Below are 19,552 nucleotides of genomic sequence, written 5' to 3' on the forward strand. Positions count from 1 at the left end.
CCGAAGGGAGAACGCACATCACACACTGCCTTATTACACTTAATTGTATACGTACTGCATTGTGCTAGAAAAACAGAACTATCCTTTATCCTGTGCACAACAAAAGTGAACCCCACTGAGGAAAAAATACGGTTGTGCACAGCACGCAAACAGGAAAAATGTGCAATGGCATGAAATGATTTTAAAAGATCAGCTGGAGATTTAAGGAGACTATTAAAGGTGCAGAAATGCAAAATTGGGGGTACCCCTTCTGTTTAGCCTGTAAAAATGATTAACCGCAATAAAGTGACAGATATTGCCCATGAGAGAAGGAAGACTTTCTTTTAACAGGAAGAATCAAAAAAGTATCCACCAATTTTGAAACACGTTGTGGAGAGTTTTATACTAAATTTTGTGTATTTAATAGGTTCTTGAAAAGACGTGAAAGTTTACAAAAAAGGCACACAGGTCCGCAGACAGGTGGTTAGGTGGACAGGTTTTATATGTAGAGTTACTATTCAGTAGTTTCTATGAGTCTAACTGGTATAAATCCCAAAACCTTAACAGTATAAAATCTCTCAGTTCTATGTCGTTCACTTTCAACCAGTTCAGCAACAATTCAAGCTGGCTCCGGAACAACACAATGTTTTAAGATGACAAGGCTTAAACTACAATGTAAATCATCTGTTAATTTCCTGAGCAATCATTCCATACACGATCTTTAACCTTGACTCCAATCTCAAGTAGCTGGGAAGGTCTTTTAGCCAACGTTAGACACAGGCCTAAGACCTAGATCGCAGGCTAGTCCTACAAGACAGCTTGCATGCTCATTAAGTATTTAAAGTTCACCTACATACAGTACATTATGTATCAACAGGTGACATATCTTCTGTCACAATTTCTATATTAGCCTCTTCTTGTGATTCCCTTTTGTCTGGGTCAATCACACAGAGTGTCTTTGTATTGCTGAAATAGTGGATACTCTCGCTCTCCTTTTCAGGTCCATCTGAATCCTCCTCTTCAAGAGTCAGTTCAAACTGGAACTTCTCCATCAGACCCTGACAGTCTCTATTCCGTTCATCAAGGGGAGGGGAGGGACTTTGAGGTATCATACTCTGGTACCAGTTCCTATTGTCTTCTAAAGTATCCAGGATGTCTTGTGCGTCAGGCTGCACTAGGTCTGCCCAGGTCTCCCAAAGTGGGTGGACGATGTAATCAATGAATCCAACCTGAGAAACAAAATATTACACACACATTACAAATGACTGATGCATTTTTTCAGAAAATATTCAACACCACTAAGGACCTGATTCTGAGAAGCCGCCTTTCATTTTGCCTGCAAATAACTGCATCAGACTGGGCCTCCAAACCCAGCATCTAAATGGCACCATATGCACCCATCATGCCTGTGCAACATTGTACCTACAAAAATGAAAGTTGGCTTAAGGCCTTTTTTAACATCAGGCCCTGAGTGGAGGTTTAATTAAAAACAACAGTCACATGGTCATTCAGAGATAAGGCTACCACTATGCCATCCCATAGTGAACATGTGATTATAAATAGGCTTGCTGTTATCTTTGGCTGACTCCAAACCCCCCCCCCCCCGTTTTGGTGCAATATTAAGGCAAAACTCAATCTGAGTTAATCTTTGGGAGATAGAAGGTGTAGTTGCTGTTTAAATGTCACCTCTCAACTGTTACCATACAGAGGTACCTGAAATGACAATATTGATTTTTTTTTTAATGGCAATTGCAGTGCAGTTCCCCTTAAGCATTCATTTGGCTGGCAGCTGTGAAAAAGCCAGCGTTCTTAGATTGGCTATCAGTTCGAATTCTGAATGTTATTGCTTTTATGGACTTAAGTTTGACCTTTAATGATGTCTTATTATTGCATGTAGCACGCGTTTGTGATTACTTGTTTTCTCTGCTCTGCACCTTTAAACAGAGAGATGTCTCTCCTTTCTGCTGCAGAGGTAGCTGCTGTTTTTCTGTTTGGATGCAGTCTACTACGACTTTCTTTTTTCTTTGTTAAGATTGTACAAAACAAAATGAAGGACCCACGACAAAAAATAATCCCTTGTCCCTAGTGTTGGTATAATATGTATGCAGGTCTCCTGTGGTACAGATGGATGTGTCATTGATGGAAATAATGATGGTCCAGGTTGGATCTAAAAAAGAAAAGGAGTACTTGTGGCACCTTAGAGACTAACAAATTTATTAGAGCATAAGCTTTCGTGAGCTACAGCTCACTTAATGCATCTGATGAAGTGAGCTGTAGCTCACGAAAGCTTATGCTCTAATAAATTTGTTAGTCTCTAAAGTGCCACAAGTACTCCTTTTCTTTTTGCGAATACAGACTAACACGGCTGCTACTCTGAAACCAGGTTGGGTCTGTGAGTCCTTCAGACTATTGGCAAACAAGCTCTGCATTGGCTCACTTTTTAATTGTCTGACAAACAGGACGTACAGGATGGAGAAAACTGAATGGCCATAAAGAGTATTGAAATTCTTCCATCTTGGCAGAATGTGTCACTTGACTCCGCACACTGCTGGACAGCATTTCTATGCAGCAGGAAAATGACTCTCTAAGGGGCCAGACTCAACATGCAGATGTTTGCTTTGGAAATCGCATATGCCTCCTTCAGACACAACAGGATGTCAATAGAACCATTATAATTCAATTGTAACATACTGTTGCGGCAGCTTAAACAAAAAGGTGATGAAAACTTCCTGCAGCACAAGTTTGGAGGCACTTTTAAAGTGAAAAAACTCCAGTGTTGTGGTTATTGGATAGTGGGGTTCATTGACATTATAAAAGCTCCCAATATTCATAAAGGACTAATGGTCACAAAGTTGCAACTTTTAAATGAAGCAAACAGTTAATTGTTTGCCTAACAAGCATCTCAAACAACCAAGCAAATGATCACACTTTGTTTTGCCTGTTTCTGAAAAGAATATTTACTAGATTTAAAAGGACATTATTTAGTATATTTGAGAATTTTAAATATGTTTGTATTTGCCATTCTTTCTATTTAGGCCCTTTTAACTTCAAAATGCAAATGCCTCTCTCTCTGTTGATGCATTTCTTTTCTTGTTCAAATGGTCTCCATTCTGTTCAATTCCCAATCTCCCTGCACAGCAACAATCCAGGTTTTAAAATCTCTCTGAAGCGAGAAGATGGAGCAGAAAAATGCTTCAACACTGACTCATGGGGCACGTGGACATTTCCCTGCCAAACTGGGGTCAAAGATTGTTGTTGGGCTACCAAATGAGCAGAGATTTTTTTTCAATGGCAACGTGAATAATGTTGAAACTACGTGGTTTAGCACAGAAGGACATTTAGAAATAATAATGATTAACTTTGTTAATTATTTGGGCCCACAAATCCTTGACAATGTCTTGTTCAAGCCAATTAAATAAGCAACTGAGGCACCACTATCTAAAGAGCAGAATGTGCTTTAGTCAAACACAAGTTATTGGGTTCAACATTGGCTTGACTGGGTTAAATTCTATGGCTTGTGTTATACGGAACATACTAAATGATCTAGTGGTGCCTTCTAACCTTAAAATCTATGAATGAGAACTAGGGATGTGCCAATTAGTTCTCACAAAGTAAGAAATATTCCAGTCTTCAAAGGAGCCAACTCCTTTTTAAATATTTGTATTGATTTAAATAAATACTGCCCCGCCTCCCCAAACCCCTCCTTCCATGTCTTCCAAAGGGCCCTTAAGATTATAGCCTGAAAAACTGTGGGTTTCCACAAGTCTGACAGTCCGCACTGGGTTGGCTGTTGTCTACAGATCTTTCCCAAAGCATTCTGGAGTGGATCCTGACTAAGGAAGTCCCTAGACTGTGCAAAATGTAAAGAGACTAGCCACTAAACAGAGACTGCCAAAACTATGGTGACTTGGCAGAATATTGACCAATTTTGGAGGGACTCACTGAGGACAAAGGAGAAGAATGTTGTGAAGGATGAGAGAAAACTAGTAGGTGGGGGAATCTGAATTGCACCTTCCCAGCCAGGGGGATCAGATTCCCAATTGCTTCTGGAAGTAGGAACACAAAAAGAGACGGTTGAGTCTGCATTTGAACATGAGGCGAAGCAAAGCAGGAAAGAGAACACCTAGAATAGTCACGTAAATCCATAAAAGCTTCAAAGACATTCAGGTATTTGGAGTTAATCAGAATCAAACTTCTGAACCTTTGGTTATTTACCTATTCCACTGAAAAAAACCTGTCATTATAATTGAAAAGGCAGATGACCCTTGAGCATATAAAATGCAGCAAGAGGATGCCACATCCTTAATAAAAATATCAAAATCAATGGAAAAAAACATTTGGACCAAACTCATCCTGGTGTAACTCCACTGATGAAACCACAGTTACACCAGGGATGAACTTGGCCCATTCAATTTTAAAACTACAAACTAAAACAAATAAAATGTACTCCAATGTAAATTACCTGTGATTTCTCCACTGAGGCTGTGTGTTTGTCACACATTGGACTAATTTCCATTCCTCTTTCTCGTTCTTTGTCTCCCTGCTGGAAAAATTCCTCCATGATTCTGTCTGTCCACTGCCGATATAATTCCAGGGATTTTGTGGGATTACTCAAATCTGCACAATGTACCATATTTCGGAGAACCTGAAATTATATTAATAAGAAAACTCATAAAATCAAGTGTAATAAAAGAAGATTTTGGACCATACCTATTTGTTTAATCAAGAACATTTTAATCACAAAAATCTTTGATTATGCAACATCCTATGAAAAAATAACTTCACAAAAATTTCTCTCGAATTACACTAGAGATTAGTTGTCAGGGTCTTTTGTGGAAGCACAAAGGGCACTGTGTGCCAAATCACCTAACTCGATGGATATACAGGGTGCAGTTGCAGTATGCCATCACATAGGTCTGTTCTTGAATGCAGGTGCTTCCCACCATTCATAATTTCTTCTCTAAATTGAGGCTTTTGTAGCTAAATAGCCCTGCTCTATTAACTGAATAACATCCCTTATACACAAACAAAATGGTTTAGATTAACTGTGGACAAATGGATTTACAGAGAAATGGAATGTTCTATATTTTACAGCAACTTCTCTCTCCAGATTAACAGCTTTTAAAAAAATGAATTGTGATCTTTATGTTAAATCAGTGATAAGGTGGGAGGTTTTTTTGTGAGCCTGTTGTTAAATGTCTGCCACCAAAGTCGAGGGGGAATGGGGTGCTTTCCCTGCCTCTGAGAGAGTAAGTCCCTTTCTCAATACTCTGAGCCCCGGTCTACACTAGGAGTTGAGGTCGAATTTAGCAGCGTTAAATCGATTTAACCCTGCACCCATCCTCACGACGAAGCCCTTCTTTTCGATTTAAAGGGCTCTTAAAATCCATTTCCTTACTCCACCCCCAACAAGGGGATTAGTGCTGAAATCGGCCTTGCCGGGTCAAATTTGGGGTACTGTGGACACTATTAGATAGTATTGGCCTTTGGGAGCTATCCCAGAGTGCTCCATTGTGACCGCTCTGGACAGCACTCTCAACTCAGATGTACTGGCCAGGTAGACAGGAAAAGGCCCGCGAACTTTTGAATTTCAATTTCCTGTTTGGCCAGTGTGGCAAGCTGCAGGTGACCATGCAGAGCTTCTCAGCAGAGGTGACCATGCAGAGCTCATCAGCAGAGGTGACCATGATGGAGTCCCAGAATCGCAAAAGCATGGACCAAACAGGAGGTACGGGATCTGATCGCTGTATGGGGAGAGGAATCCGTGCTATCAGAACTATGTTCTAGTTTTTGAAATGCCAAAACATTTGTCAAAATCTCCCAGGGCATGAAGGACAGAGGCCATAACAGGGACCCGAAGCAGTGCCGCATGAAACCTAAGGAGCTGAGGCAAGACTACCAGAAAACCAGAGAGGCGAACGGTCGCGCCGGGTCAGAGCCCCAAACATGCCACTTCTATGATGATCTGCTTGCCATTTTAGGGGGTTCAGCCACCACTACCCCAGCCGTGTTGTTTGAGTCCTTCAATGGAGATGCAGGCAACACGGAAGCAGGTTTTGGGGATGAGGAAGATGATGATGAGGAGGTTGTAGACAGCTCACAGCAAGCAAGCGGAGAAACTGGTTTTTCCTGACAGCCAGGAACTGTTTCTCACCCTGGACCTGGAGCCAGTACCCCCCGAACCCACCCAAGGCTGCCTCCTGGACCCACCAGGCGGAGAAGGGACCTCTGGTGAGTGTACCTTTTAAAATACTATACATGGTTTAAAAGCAAGCATGTTTAATGATTAATTTGCCCTGGCATTCGCGGCTCTCCTGGATGTACTCCCAAAGCCTTTGCAAAAGGTTTCTGGGGAGGGCAGCCTTATTCCATCCACCATGGTAGGACATTTTACCACCAGGCCAGTAGCACATACTCGGGAATCTTTGTAGAACAAAGCATTGCAGTGTATGTTTGCTGGCATTCTAACAACATCCGTTCTTTATCTCTCTGTGTTATCCTCAGGAGAGTGATATCATTCATGGTCACCTGGTTGAAATAGGGTGCTTTTCTTAAAGGACATTCAGAGGTGCCCGTTCCTGCTGGGCTGTTTGCCTGTGACTGAACAGAAATGTTCCCCGCTCTTAGCCACGCGGGGGGGGAGGCAAAATGCGACCTTGGAATGAAAGCACATGTGCTATATATGTAATGTTAACAGCAAGGTTTACCGTGAAAGAGTGTACCCATTGTTCTATAAAATGTGTCTTTTTAAATACCACTGTCCCTTTTTTTTTTCTCCACCAGCTGCATGTATTTCAAGGATCACAGGATCTTCTCCTTCCCAGAGGCTAGCGAAGATTAGAAGGCAAAAAAAATAAAATGATGAAATGTTCTCTGAGCTTATGCTGTCCTCCCACACTGACAGATCACAGATGAATGCGTGGAGGCAGACAAAGTCAGAGTGCAGGAAAGCACAAAATAACCGGGAGGAGAGGTGGTGGGCTGAAGAGAGTAAGTGGCGGGCTGAAGAGATGGCTGAAGCTGAAAGGTGGCGGCAGCGTGATGAGAGGAGGCAGTATTCAATGCTGAGACTGCTGGAGGATCAATCTAATATGCTCCAGCATATGGTTGAGCTGCAGGAAAGGCAGCAGGAGCACAGACCGCCACTACAGCCCTGTGTAACCAACCACCCTCCTTCCCAAGTTCCATAGCCTCCTCACCCAGACGCCCAAGAACACGGTGGCGGGGCCTCCGGCCACCCAGCCACTCCACCACAGAGGATTGCCCAAGCAACAGAAGGCTGGCATTCAATAAGTTTTGAAGTTTTAAACTTTTAAAGTGCTGTGTGGCCTTGTCCTTCCCTCCTTCACCACCCCTCCTGGGATACCTTGGTAGTTATCCCCCTATTTGTGTGACGAATTAATAAAGAACGCATGAATGTGAAGCAACAATGACTTTATTGCCTCTGCAAGCGGTGATCGAAGGGAGGAGGGGAGGGTAGTTAGCTTACAGGGAAGTAGAGTGAACCAAGGGGTGGGAGGTTTCATCAAGGAGAAACAAACAGAACTTTCACACCATAGCCTGACCAGTCATGAAACTGGTTTTCAAAGCTTCTCTGATGCGTACCGCGCCCTCCTGTGCTCTTCTAACAGCCCTGGTGTCTGGCTGCGCGTAACCAGCAGCCAGGCGATTTGCCTCAACCTCCCACCCCGCCATAAACATCTCCCCCTTACTCTCACAGATATTGTGGAGTGCACAGCAAGCAGTAATAACAGTGGGAATATTGGTTTCACTGAGGTTTAACCGAGTCAGTAAACTGCACCAGCGCGCTTTTAAATGTCCAAATGCACATTCTACCACCATTCTGTTCTTGTTCAGCCTGTAGTTGAACAGCTCCTGACTACTCTCCAGGCTGCCTGTGTATGGCTTCATGAGCCATGGCATTAAGAGATAGGCTGGGTCCCCAAGGATAACTATAGGCATTTCAACATCCCCAATGGTTATTTTCTGGTCTGGGAAGAAAGTCCCTTCCTGCAGCTTTTGAAACAGACCAGAGTTCCCGAAGATGCGAGCGTCATGTACCTTTCCCAGCCATCCCACGTTGATGTTGGTGAAATGTCCCTTGTGATCCACCAGTGCTTGCAGCACTATTGAAACGTACCCCTTGCGGTTTATGTACTCGCCGGCTTGGTGCTCCAGTGCCAAGATAGGGATATGGGTTCCGTCTATGGCCCCACCACAGTTAGGGAATCCCATTGCAACAAAGCCATCCACTATGACCTGCAAATTTCCCAGGGTCACTACCCTTGATATCAGCAGATCTTTGATTGCGTTAGCTACTTGCATCACAGCAGCCCCCACAGTAGATTTGCCCACTCCACATTGATTCCCGACTGACCAGTAGCTGTCTGGCGTTGCAAGCTTCCACAGGGCTATTGCCACTTGCTTGTGAACTGTGAGGGCTGCTCTCATCTTGGTATTTTTGCACCTCAGGGCAGGGGAAAGCAAGTCACAAAGTTCCATGAAAGTGCCCTTACGCATGCAAAAGTTTCGCAGCCACTGGGAATCGTCCCACACCTGCAGCACTATGCGGTCCCACCAGTCTGTGCTTGTTTCCCGTGCCCAGAATCGGCATTCCACCGCATGAACCTGCCCCATTAGCACCATGATGCCCACATTGCCAGGGCCCGTGCTTTCAGAGAAGTCTGTGTCCATGTCCTCATCACTCTTGTCACCACGCTGATGTTGCCTACTCGCCTGGTTTCACTTTGCCAGGTTCTGGTGCTACATATACTGCTGGATAATGCGTGTGGTGTTTAATGTGCTCCTAATTGCCAAAGTGATCTGAGCGGGCTCCATGTTTGCCGTGGTATGGCGTCTGCACAGAAAAAAGGCGTGAAACGATTGTCTGCCATTGCCCTGACGGAGGGAGGGGCGACTGACGACATGGCTTACAGGGTATTAAAATCAACAAAGGGGGTGGCTTTGCGAGAAACAGAATGGCCCCCTCAAGGATAGAACTCAAAACCTCAAGGATAGAACTCAAAACTGGGTTTAGCAAGCCGTTGATTTCACGGAGGGAGGGAGGAGAAAATGAATAAAAAACAAATCTGGTCTATTTCTTGTTTTGAGCCACTTCATCTATCTTTATACATCTTGCTGGCAGCAGACTGTGCAGTACGACCGCTAGCCATTGTCATCTCCTGGGTGCTTGGTAAAAGACGGTGCAGTATGACTGCTGGCCATCATCTTCTGCTGGCTGCTGATTAAAAGACAGTGCACTGCCGGTAAGCCTCAATCACCATGAGACGAAACAAAAGGGAAATGACCTGGCTGAGTCACTCCCAGGTTTGACCTCATCGAGGTCGGTTAAAAGAGCACCCAGGACTACGTCAACGATGGCTACCAGTCATACTACACGGTCTGCTGCCAAAAGGCAATAAACTGCTGCTGTGTAGCAATGCAGTACCGCGTCTGCCAGCACCCAGGACACATACGGTGACGGTTAGCTGAGCGGGCTCCATGCTTGCCGTGGTATGGCGTCTGCACAGGTAACTCAAGAAAAAAGGCACAAAACAATTGTCTGCCCTTGCTTTCATGGAAGGAGGGAGGGAAGGGGGGCCTGATGATATGTACCCAGGACCACCTTCAACAATTTTTAGCCCCATCAGGCACTGGGATTTCTACCAAGAATTCAAATGGGCGACGGAGACTGCGGGAACTGTGGGATAGCTACCCACAGTGCAAAGCTCTGGAAGTCGACAGTTGCCTCGGTACTGTGGACACACTCCGCCGACTACATGCACTTAGAGCATTTGTGTGGGGGGACACACAATCGACTGTATAACAACACTTTCTACAAAACCAACTTCTATAAATTTGACCTAATTTCGTAGTGTAGACATGACCTGAGTCTCAATGCTGTGGATTTTTCTAAGCATTGGGATATTTTGGGGCAGATCTCTCAGATACACAATGGAACAACTTTAATGAAAGAGAGCATGAGAGAACATTGCAGTGCCTAAATCCATCCTAGGGACTTCCTGTACCTCTTTACTGCTCTCCATGGTATTGAGCAGTAGCAATATGGGTCCTACAAGCTTTGAATGATTCCTAAAAAAATTAGCACTGAACTTTGCAACAAATGCCAAGACTATACCCAAGAGTAAAACTATGCAGCATGGTTTCTTCAACAAAGAATAAACTATGCAAAATGGCAAATATATAAAGGAAAATTGCAATCGCATACCTGTATACGATCTGTATAGTTATCCAAAAGGAGAACTCCTGAACTTGTCACTTTCTTAGTTTCCACCATAGTCTTTAGATCTGCCAAAAGGCTCATATGTTTGGACATATCTGTTGCCAACACCTTTATAAAAGAAGAAACCCTTCTGAAGTAAATGCAGCAGTGCAAAAAGACGAGTTTTCTTAGATTCATAGATCCTAAGGTCAGAAGGGACCATTCTGATCATCTAGTCCAACCTCCTGCACAGCGCAGGCCACAGAATCTCACCCACCCACTCCTATGAAAAACCTCACCCATGTCTGAGCTACTGAAGTCCTTAAATCATGGTTCAAAGACTTCAAGGAGCAGAGAAGCCTCCCTCAAGTCAACCATGCCCCATGCTACAGAGGAAGGCGAAAAACCTCCAGGGCCTCTCCAATCTGCCCTGGAGGAAAATTCCTTCCCGACCCCAAATATGGCAATCAGCTAAACCCTGAGCATATGGGCAAGATTCACCAGCCAGATACCCAGGAAAGCATTTTCTATAGTAACTCAGATCCCATCCATCTAATATCCCATCTCAGGGGATTTGGCCTATTTACCCTGAATATTTAAAGATCAATTACTTACCAATATCCCATTATCCCATCATACCATCTCCTCCATAAACTTATCGAGTAGAATCTTAAAGCCAGATAGATCTTTTGCCCCCACTGCTTCCCTTGGAAGGCTATTCCAAAACTTCACTCCTCTGATGGTTAAAAACCTTCGTCTGATTTCAAGTCTAAACTTCCGGTGGCCAGTTTATACCCATTTGTTCTTGTGTCCACATTGGTGCTGAGCTTAAATAATTCCTCTCCCTCTCCTGTATTTATCCCTCTGATATATTTATAGAGAGCAATCATATCTCCCCTCAACCTTTAGTTAGGCTAAACAAGCCAAGCTCCTTAAGTCTCCTTTCATAAGCCAAGTTTTCCATTCCTCGGATCATCCTAGTAGCCCTTCTCTGTACCTGCTCCAGTTTGAATTCATCCTTTTTAAACATGGGAGACCAGAACTGCACACAGTATTCTAGGTGAGGTCTCACCAGTGCCTTGTATAACGGTACTAAAACCTCCTTATCCCTACTGGAAATGCCTCTCCTGATGCATCCCAAAACCGCATTAGCTTTTTTCACAGCCATATCACATTGGCAGCTCATAGTCATCCTATGATCAACCAATACTCCAAGGTCCTTCTCCTCTTCCGTTACTTCTAATTGATGCGTCCCCAACTTATAGCTAAAATTTTTGTTATTAATCCCTAAATGCATAACCTTACACTTCTCACTATTAAATTTCATCCTATTACTATTACTCCAGTTTACAAGGTAATCCAGATCCTCCTGTATAATATCCCGATCCTTCTCCGAATTGGCAATATCTCCCAGCTTTGTATCATCTGCAAACTTTATTAGCACACTCCCACTTTTTGTGCCAAGGTCAGTAATAAAAAGATTAAATAAGATTGGTCCCAAAACCGATCCCTGAGGAACTCCACTGGTAACCTCCCTCCAACCTGACAGTTCGCCTTTCAGTAGGACCCGTTGCAGTCTCCCCTTTAACCAATTCCTTATCCACCTTTTGATGTTCATATTGATCCCCATCTTCTCCAATTTAACTAATAATTCCCCATGTGGCACGGTATCAAATGCCTTACTGAAATCTAGGTAAATTAGATCCACTGCATTTCCTTTATCTAAAAAATCTGTTACTTTTTCAAAAAAGGAGATTAGGTTGGTTTGGCATGATCTACCTTTTGTAAAACCATGTTGTATTTTGTCCCATTTACCATTGACTTCAATGTCCTTAATTATTTTCTCCTTCAAAATTTTTTCCAGGACCTTGCATACTACAAATGTCAAACTAACTGGCCTGTAGTTACCTGGATCACTTTTTTTCCCTTTCTTAAAAATAGGAACTATATTAGCAATTCTCCAATCATTCGGTACTATTCCTGAGTTTACAGATTCATTAAAAATTCTTGCTAATGGGCTTGCAATTTCAGGTGCCAATTCCTTTAATATTCTTGGATGAAGATTATCTGGGCCCCCCGATTTAGTCCCATTAAGCTGTTTCAGTTTCGCTTCTATCTCAGATATGGTAATATCTACCTCCATATCCTCATTCCCATTTGTCATGCTACCATTATCCCCAAGATCCTCTTTAGCCTTATTAAAGGCTGAGGCAAAGTATTTGTTTAGATATTGGGCCATGCCTAGATTATCTTTAACCTCCACTCCATCCTCAGTGTTAAGCGGCCCCACTTCTTCTTTCTTAGTTTTCTTCTTATTTATATGGCTATAGAACCTTTTACTATTGGTTTTAATTCCCTTTGAAAGGTCCAACTCTACTCGACTTTTAGCCTGTCTCACTTGATCCCTACATGTTCTGACCTCAATTAGGTAGCTTTCCTTGCTGATCCCTCCCATCTTCCACTCCCTATATGCTTTCTGCTTCTTCTTAATCACCTCTCTAAGATGCTTGCTCATCCAGCTTGGTCTACAACTCCTTCCTATGAATTTTTTCCCCTTTCTTGGGATACAGGCTTCCGATAGCTTCTGCAGTTTTGATTTAAAGTAATCCCAGGCCTCCTCTACCTTTAGATCCATAAGTTCTTCAGTCCAATCCACTTCCCTAACTAATTTCCTTAATTTTTGAAAGTCAGCCCTTTTGAAATCAAAAACCCTAGTTGCAGATTTATTTTTGTTAATCCTTCCATTTAGTTTGAACTGAATTAGCTCATGATCACTTGAGCCAAGATTGTCCCCTACAACCATTTCTTCTATGAGGTCCTCGCTACTCACCAAAATTAAATCTAAAATGGCATCCCCTCTAGTCGGTTCAGCAACTACTTGATGAAGGAATCCATCAGCTATCGCATCTAGGAAAATCTGAGCCCTATTATTATTACTAGTACTGGTCCTCCAGTCTATATCTGGGAAGTTAAAGTCTCCCATGATCATGCAGTTTCCATTAGTATTTACTTTATTAAAGACATTAAAAAGGGCTTTATCCATATCCAAATTAGATCCCGGAGGTCTATAGCACACCCCAAGCACTATCGTAGGAGAGGCTTTACTAGTTTTCTTTCCCAATGTAATTTTTGCCCAGACAGACTCTGTCTTATCCATTGCATCGCTTCTTATTTCTTTACATTCTACCTCATCATTGATATACAATGCTACTCCACCCCCTTTACCTTTGTTTCTGTCTTTCCTAAAGAGCACATACCCTTCAATACCTGTAGTCCAGTCATGACTACTATTCCACCATGTTTCTGTTATCCCTATAATATCTGGTTTCACTTCCTGCACCAGTAGCTCTAGTTCCTCCATTTTGTTACCTAGACTCCTCGCATTGGTGTACAAACATCTTAATTTTTGCTGTTTGGCCTCGCTCACATTTTGTACCCTATTAGGCACAGTCATTCTACATCCAGTATAACCTATTAGACTAGTATCCACACCGCCCTCACTCCTTATATACATTTTCCTACCCACGGCTGTATCCATTCTTACTTCATCTTCTTCCCTCTCAATGCTAAAATCTGGCGTGGAGATTTTCTGGACATCTCCCATCCATCTCCCCCCAATTCTTTTAAGAACAGCAGTAGGGATAGCTAGAGTACAGTAAGGGTAGAATTATTACCATATCTATCACCATTTTCCTGAGAGTCTGACGCTGTTTCTTCGAAAGGTTCTGGAAGATATCACAGTGTTCTTCTTGTAGCAGTTTGAAACCCACAGCAAGATGGTGGTTTTCCAAGACAGATTCATCATTGTACATCAGAGCTAGTTCAGAATCTAGCAAAGAAGTGTGAAAGAAATCAGTAAGCATAATGCAGGATTACAAACAGGAAATCCTTCTGTTGTGCATTAAAGTCTTTAGAATCATTTAAATAAATTATTAGAAACTAGGCATGCAGTGTTCTACTGGTTTTCTTTTTGTGTCATCAGAGCCAAATAGCGTGTGGTATTCTGATATTAACATTCATATACAAGTACTCTAATATACTCATTATTATTCAGTTTAATTGATAACTAGCTTGAGATGAGAGAAAAAAATTGATTTTTTTTATAACTAACAATAGAAAGCATGAAACATGCAAAGAAACTTTCCAAAATGGAGCCATACAGTTGTCTTGGAACTAACACACGTATTTAGCATGTTACAAAGTAGACTATGAACCACAAACACTAATCTTTGGCTTTATCATCATCCACAACAACAATAAAAATATAAAAAAATATTATGGATTATTTATTTGTCTCATATTAGTTATAAAAGAACTGTCCACGTTCACACTAATGACTGGAAGACTCACTGTGAATTAGTACTAGGAAAATAAACACAATTTATGTCACAAAGAGACCACATCACAAAGTTCACTTGTTTTTTTATTTTGAAAACAGTTTAATTATTGCCCAATTTCATGGTGTGCTAGTAGTCTACTGCAGAATATTGCACGACAGTAACACAGTCTTAAAGAAGTAATTTGAGACCTTACTCTGCTATTAAATCTTTGTTGACCAAGGGAAAGGGTGTATTAGATTTGCAGATTAGTGAGGTACTAGTGTATTTAAAACAAGACTTACTTGTATTAATAAGAAATTGGTTGGAGACACCAGGGTGATCCACATCATGAATTGCAGCTGCAAAAATTGCTGCAAGGATTTCCAAATCTGTGAAGACAGCCTAGGAAAAAATGAATAATAAGGGCATGTGACCACAGCCTTTGAACTATAAGCTCTGAGTGGTTTGCACGGAAAATTGTCAAAACTAATTGTCCTTGTTTTTATGATTTAGCCTTCCATGAGCCAAATGTTTCTAGTCAGAAGAAAGCCCTTCAAACTGTATGTGTACTTGTTACTGAAAATTATTTAAAGTATCTTTGCCCTAAGTAAACTAAGCCCTCAGAAAAAGCAGTACGGTTTACTTCTTTTGCAATATGGATTGATGCTGAAGCAGAATGCATCAGTTTAAGTGTTCTGCTATGCACTGTAACGATCTTAAAGTGAAATCCTGAGTCTGTGAACAAAACTCCAATAATAGATTTTGCGGAGTTGAGAGTGGACAGAATCTCATCTACAAACCAGAGGTAAGGACAAGACATGGAATAGACGCTCTGAACCTTGTATGGCGCTGGAATGCACAACCACTAGCCCACTGGTTAGCTCAAGATTACACTCTTCAGTCATTCATGCCCTCTGTTGCTTTCCAGCAGTTAGGTTTCAGGGCCACCAATACTGCATTTAGCTTCAATTAATTCACACAGAGGATCTATACATTGAAATATCCATTCAGATATCCTGCTTTATTGCTTCAGAATTATCCAGCCAAATTACTTCAATGCCCCAATACAGATCACTTTGTTAAAAGCAGAACAACTCACATCTAATGCAGGCGTAGAAAGAAGAACGTGTGTCGACTGGGCAACATCAGCAGCATGTAGGCTGTTATGGTAGGCTACATCGGAATGGTAGTGGTCTTCCAAAGTCATCATGTAAGTTACAAAGGTGTCAGATGAGATTTTGAATGTTTTTAGTAGATCTCTCTCCTGTTTAATAAATGTGAAAAGAATACATCTTAATCATGCAATCAAAGGTCTCCTCACACACATATTTTAGGAGTTAACAAACCAGAAAACAATCAGAAACCACATAAGTGTTGTAAAAGAATAACAAATGCATGTAGAATCTCTAACCTGAAATATGGCATACATAATACAGGTGAGGGGCCTGCTGTGTGAATATCTTGCAACATTAAATATGTTAAGACCCCATTTATTTAGATCCTCCAACTCCTATAGAAAAACAAAAACAATAAAAGAGAATAGTTACAATACTTTAAAAATGCACATGGGAGCATGTACCACACACTATCATATCTATCAGTTTAATCAACCCTTCAGTATTTTCTGAAAGTTTAATAAGATGATAATTATTATTAACTGGTAATTATCAAAGTACATGAAATGTAGAGTAACACTGAAGATTCTATGTCAAACCACTGTTCAGTGGAGAACACACTGCATTGAGTCATAAGAGAATTATTTTCAGAGCAATGTCTCCTGTAGCGGCAGGAAACCCCAGCGAGAAGACAAAGGCAAAGTGGCCAATGGAAGACAAGGCTGAGCTGTGTTCACCAATGCCTAAGACTTTTCAAAAACAACGAGGAGTCTGGTGGCACCTTAAAGACTAACAGATTTATTTGGGCATAAGCTTTCGTGGGTAAAAAACCCACTTCTTCAGATGTTAGTCTTTAAGGTGCCACTCCTTATTGTTGTTGTTGTTGTTGTGGTTGTTGTTGTATTGACTCCTGGTTGTTTTTGTGGTTACAGACTAACACAGCTACCCCCTGATACTTAAGACTTTACGGTTCAGAACTACTTAGTCACACCCTCCTCTTTCTGATCTTGTAAACTATTCTGATTAAATTTCAAAGGCCCATACACAGCTAAAAATACGCTTTTGGGACCTGATTCAATTCCCATTGAAAACATTAATTAAGACTCACAATACTCTTGTCAGGTATATAATATTTATTCTCATTTTACAAAAGAGGCTGTCAGGCTAGGATAAGTGACTCGCTCTACTAGTTCAAACAGATGAGACAAGAACCCATAAGACCTGGCTCCCATTTTAATGCTAAAGCTAGTAAACACCACCATCTTCTTTCTCTTTCCAGCTTCAGCGAAGATTCAGAATGATATAACAGCAAGGACATTTATGTACAAGAATCATGCACACCTTGGCCAGATGGTCTTCCTTTTCTGTTTTCACACCAAACCGTGAAATGCTGGTGTTGTTTAAGCTTGAACTATGCATTAATTTTTTCACTCCACTGATCTGTGTCATGAGCTGCTGTTTTTTCTTCTTCTCTCTGTCTTTCTGTGTGGGAGAGGGAATCTCCACATCATTTTGTTTGTCTGTGAAAGAAAAAAGGTGAAATGATTCAACTACACAGAATCAGGACACAGCAAACTTTCACTTGAAAATCAACCATTTGGAGGTGCTCCATTAAGTTTTAATTTTATGCACTTGATAATTTTAGAACCTTGTAACCTACTTTACAATCACTCCTGAGTATTTAAAAGAGTATTTTAATAAACTATTAAAAATCACATTGAATTTGAAATACTACATTCAAGCAAGCAATAATTATTGTAAATTAAGACGTTAATCATGAAAGGCAGATACATTCAGGTCTAAATCCACTAATAACACAAACGCTGATCTAAGATCTTATGCTGCTGTAACGGATGTTAGTGATCCTAGGAAGAGGGGGTCAAATTCACTGTTGGTATAACTTTACTAGTGTCAGGGTAGTTACACCAGAAGAGAATTTGGCCCCTGATGAGAATAGCAGGCTGTCAGAAACAGCTGACTCTCTCTTCTTGTGAGTGGTGCTGCCACTGAATGTAAAAGAAGGATGTGTCCAGGGTAGTAAAAATCTAGGCTGATTTAGTGGTTCCACACACAGATTCACCCCAGAGGTCTAGTGTATTTTAAAGACGGCCCCTCCTGATCTAAACCTAGTGCAGGACAGCAACATAATCGCTGTCTGCTCTCCATTGTGATGAACCTTCCCTTTGGGCTTTGCTGGGGCACGGTACATCATGCAGTTATCCTTTATGCCTGCTGACACCAACTTTGCTTAATTTGGGCAATAGCCTATTAGTGTTTGTATAATATAATGTTCACCCTTTAGATTAATTCCAATCATTAAAAATGAACAAAGTGTCATACAGCACACTGAACTAATTTATGTCCTCAGATATGCGTAGAACTATTATTGACTTCAATGGGAATTGAGCACATGTAACTGGGGAGAGAATTTGTCCTGCTTTGATTTGTTTTAATAAATAAATCTATTTACATAATTAGTTATTGCCTTTCATTTAATGGAACACAAATAATTTATTTATTGGATTAAAATAGAGAAAGAATGGCACATGACTTTTGTAGGGCACAGTTTTCCTGCACTTATGAAATAGTTTATAATCCTGTTGCACTTTTGCAGATCTGGTCATCTCTAAAGGAACTAAGGCATTAGCTGTGTTTTCCTTTGCTTAATTAAAGATCTGTGTAATAAGAACTACTACTGTGTCTGCAACATTGCAATTAAGAAGAAAGACATTATTCACAATGACTGCTGATTTGGCATCAGTGGGTGTTTCCCTTGCGAGTAGGCACTGGACCAACAGAAGGACTTTCCTATATACAATCTCCTTAGCAATGGTTGAGTGCTAAGGCAGGACAAAATGAAGATCCTAAACAAAAATCTTGTTACTTGATAAAATAACTAAACTCATGAGTTATGTTAATTTTGAGAAAAATCCTTCTGACAGGTTGAATTTGCTGATACAGAATAGTGATAGAGATCAAGAAACAATAAAAATAAAAATCTGTTCTTAACAGTAAAAGGTTTTAAGGTTAGTGATCTAGCTACGTATAGTATACTCATGTTGCTAAGTGGCCACCATAAAATATTACTACTTATGAAAATATTCTATTTGAGTTTAAGTATGTATATTTTTTACCTTGATTTAGAGTACTTACACTGGATACCTGCCACTTAACAGGCCGGTATTGTAACTAGTTCATCGATTTTAAAATATAAAAAAGGTGCAGACAGATATTCTGTACCCTCAACACCACATATTACGGTTTCTAAGCACTGTTATAATTCCCTCTCCCACCGAGTTTTTATTGTTTTCCATTAGTCCTACTTGTGGTCCCCTTTAAACCATCCAGAACATGTGATCACCTGAGCAAGCGACTGTCATCTCCTCTATGACTCTATGGTCAGCCACCAAAGGTTTAGCAATTTGTTCCCCAGAGTGTCTGTTCCATGTGTTCTTAAAGGCAGTCTATGAGTATATATTGCTCGTAAAATTAGCTACTACTCAAAAGCTGTAAAATATGCTGCAGGAGAAGTCCAAGTATCTGAGATGAGAATCACATCTCTAGAAAGCAAATACAAAATCGGGGTCTGGCCCTGCAGCTCTCTCACGTGAGAGATTCCAATGGTGCAGGGTTGGGCCCTTAATGTTTATTGTATGAAAGCCTGTCATTAACTGTTATCACTAATCCTATAATTACCACTCACAAAAAAGAAACACTCATTTGGAATTGGATTCATGCTGAAGTTGAAAATAAATTACTTAAAAAAAAATCACATTCTATATTGTAGGTCTATATTTAGAACTTCTGCAGCACACAAATGGCACAGAAACAGATGTTGCAGTTCCACGAGGCTATAATTCTCTGATGAGATGAGAAAGAAAGGGAGCAGCTATACAGTTTGTCACTGCAGAGGATGG

General features: G+C 41.1%; 1 protein-coding gene across 2 annotated transcripts in view; it reads right to left on the reverse strand.

The window, feature by feature from the left end:
* PDE4B (phosphodiesterase 4B) overlaps window positions 1-19,552 on the reverse strand; it is a 300,133-nt gene that overhangs the window by 854 nt on the left and 279,727 nt on the right. For both annotated transcript variants that reach the window (XM_038414110.2, XM_038414112.2), the window contains 8 exons: window positions 16,977-17,155; window positions 15,932-16,030; window positions 15,620-15,784; window positions 14,823-14,922; window positions 13,876-14,030; window positions 10,208-10,330; window positions 4,442-4,624; window positions 1-1,208 (listed from right to left, as the gene is read on the reverse strand). The exon at window positions 1-1,208 is cut by the window's left edge and continues 854 nt beyond it. In XM_038414110.2, the coding sequence (XP_038270038.1) occupies window positions 843-1,208; window positions 4,442-4,624; window positions 10,208-10,330; window positions 13,876-14,030; window positions 14,823-14,922; window positions 15,620-15,784; window positions 15,932-16,030; window positions 16,977-17,155 (1,370 nt within the window). In that variant the 3' untranslated portion in view covers window positions 1-842. The remainder of the gene's footprint in view (window positions 1,209-4,441; window positions 4,625-10,207; window positions 10,331-13,875; window positions 14,031-14,822; window positions 14,923-15,619; window positions 15,785-15,931; window positions 16,031-16,976; window positions 17,156-19,552) is intronic.

Source organism: Dermochelys coriacea, chromosome 8, assembly GCF_009764565.3.
Source record: "Dermochelys coriacea isolate rDerCor1 chromosome 8, rDerCor1.pri.v4, whole genome shotgun sequence".
Taxonomy (NCBI): Eukaryota; Metazoa; Chordata; order Testudines; family Dermochelyidae; genus Dermochelys; species Dermochelys coriacea.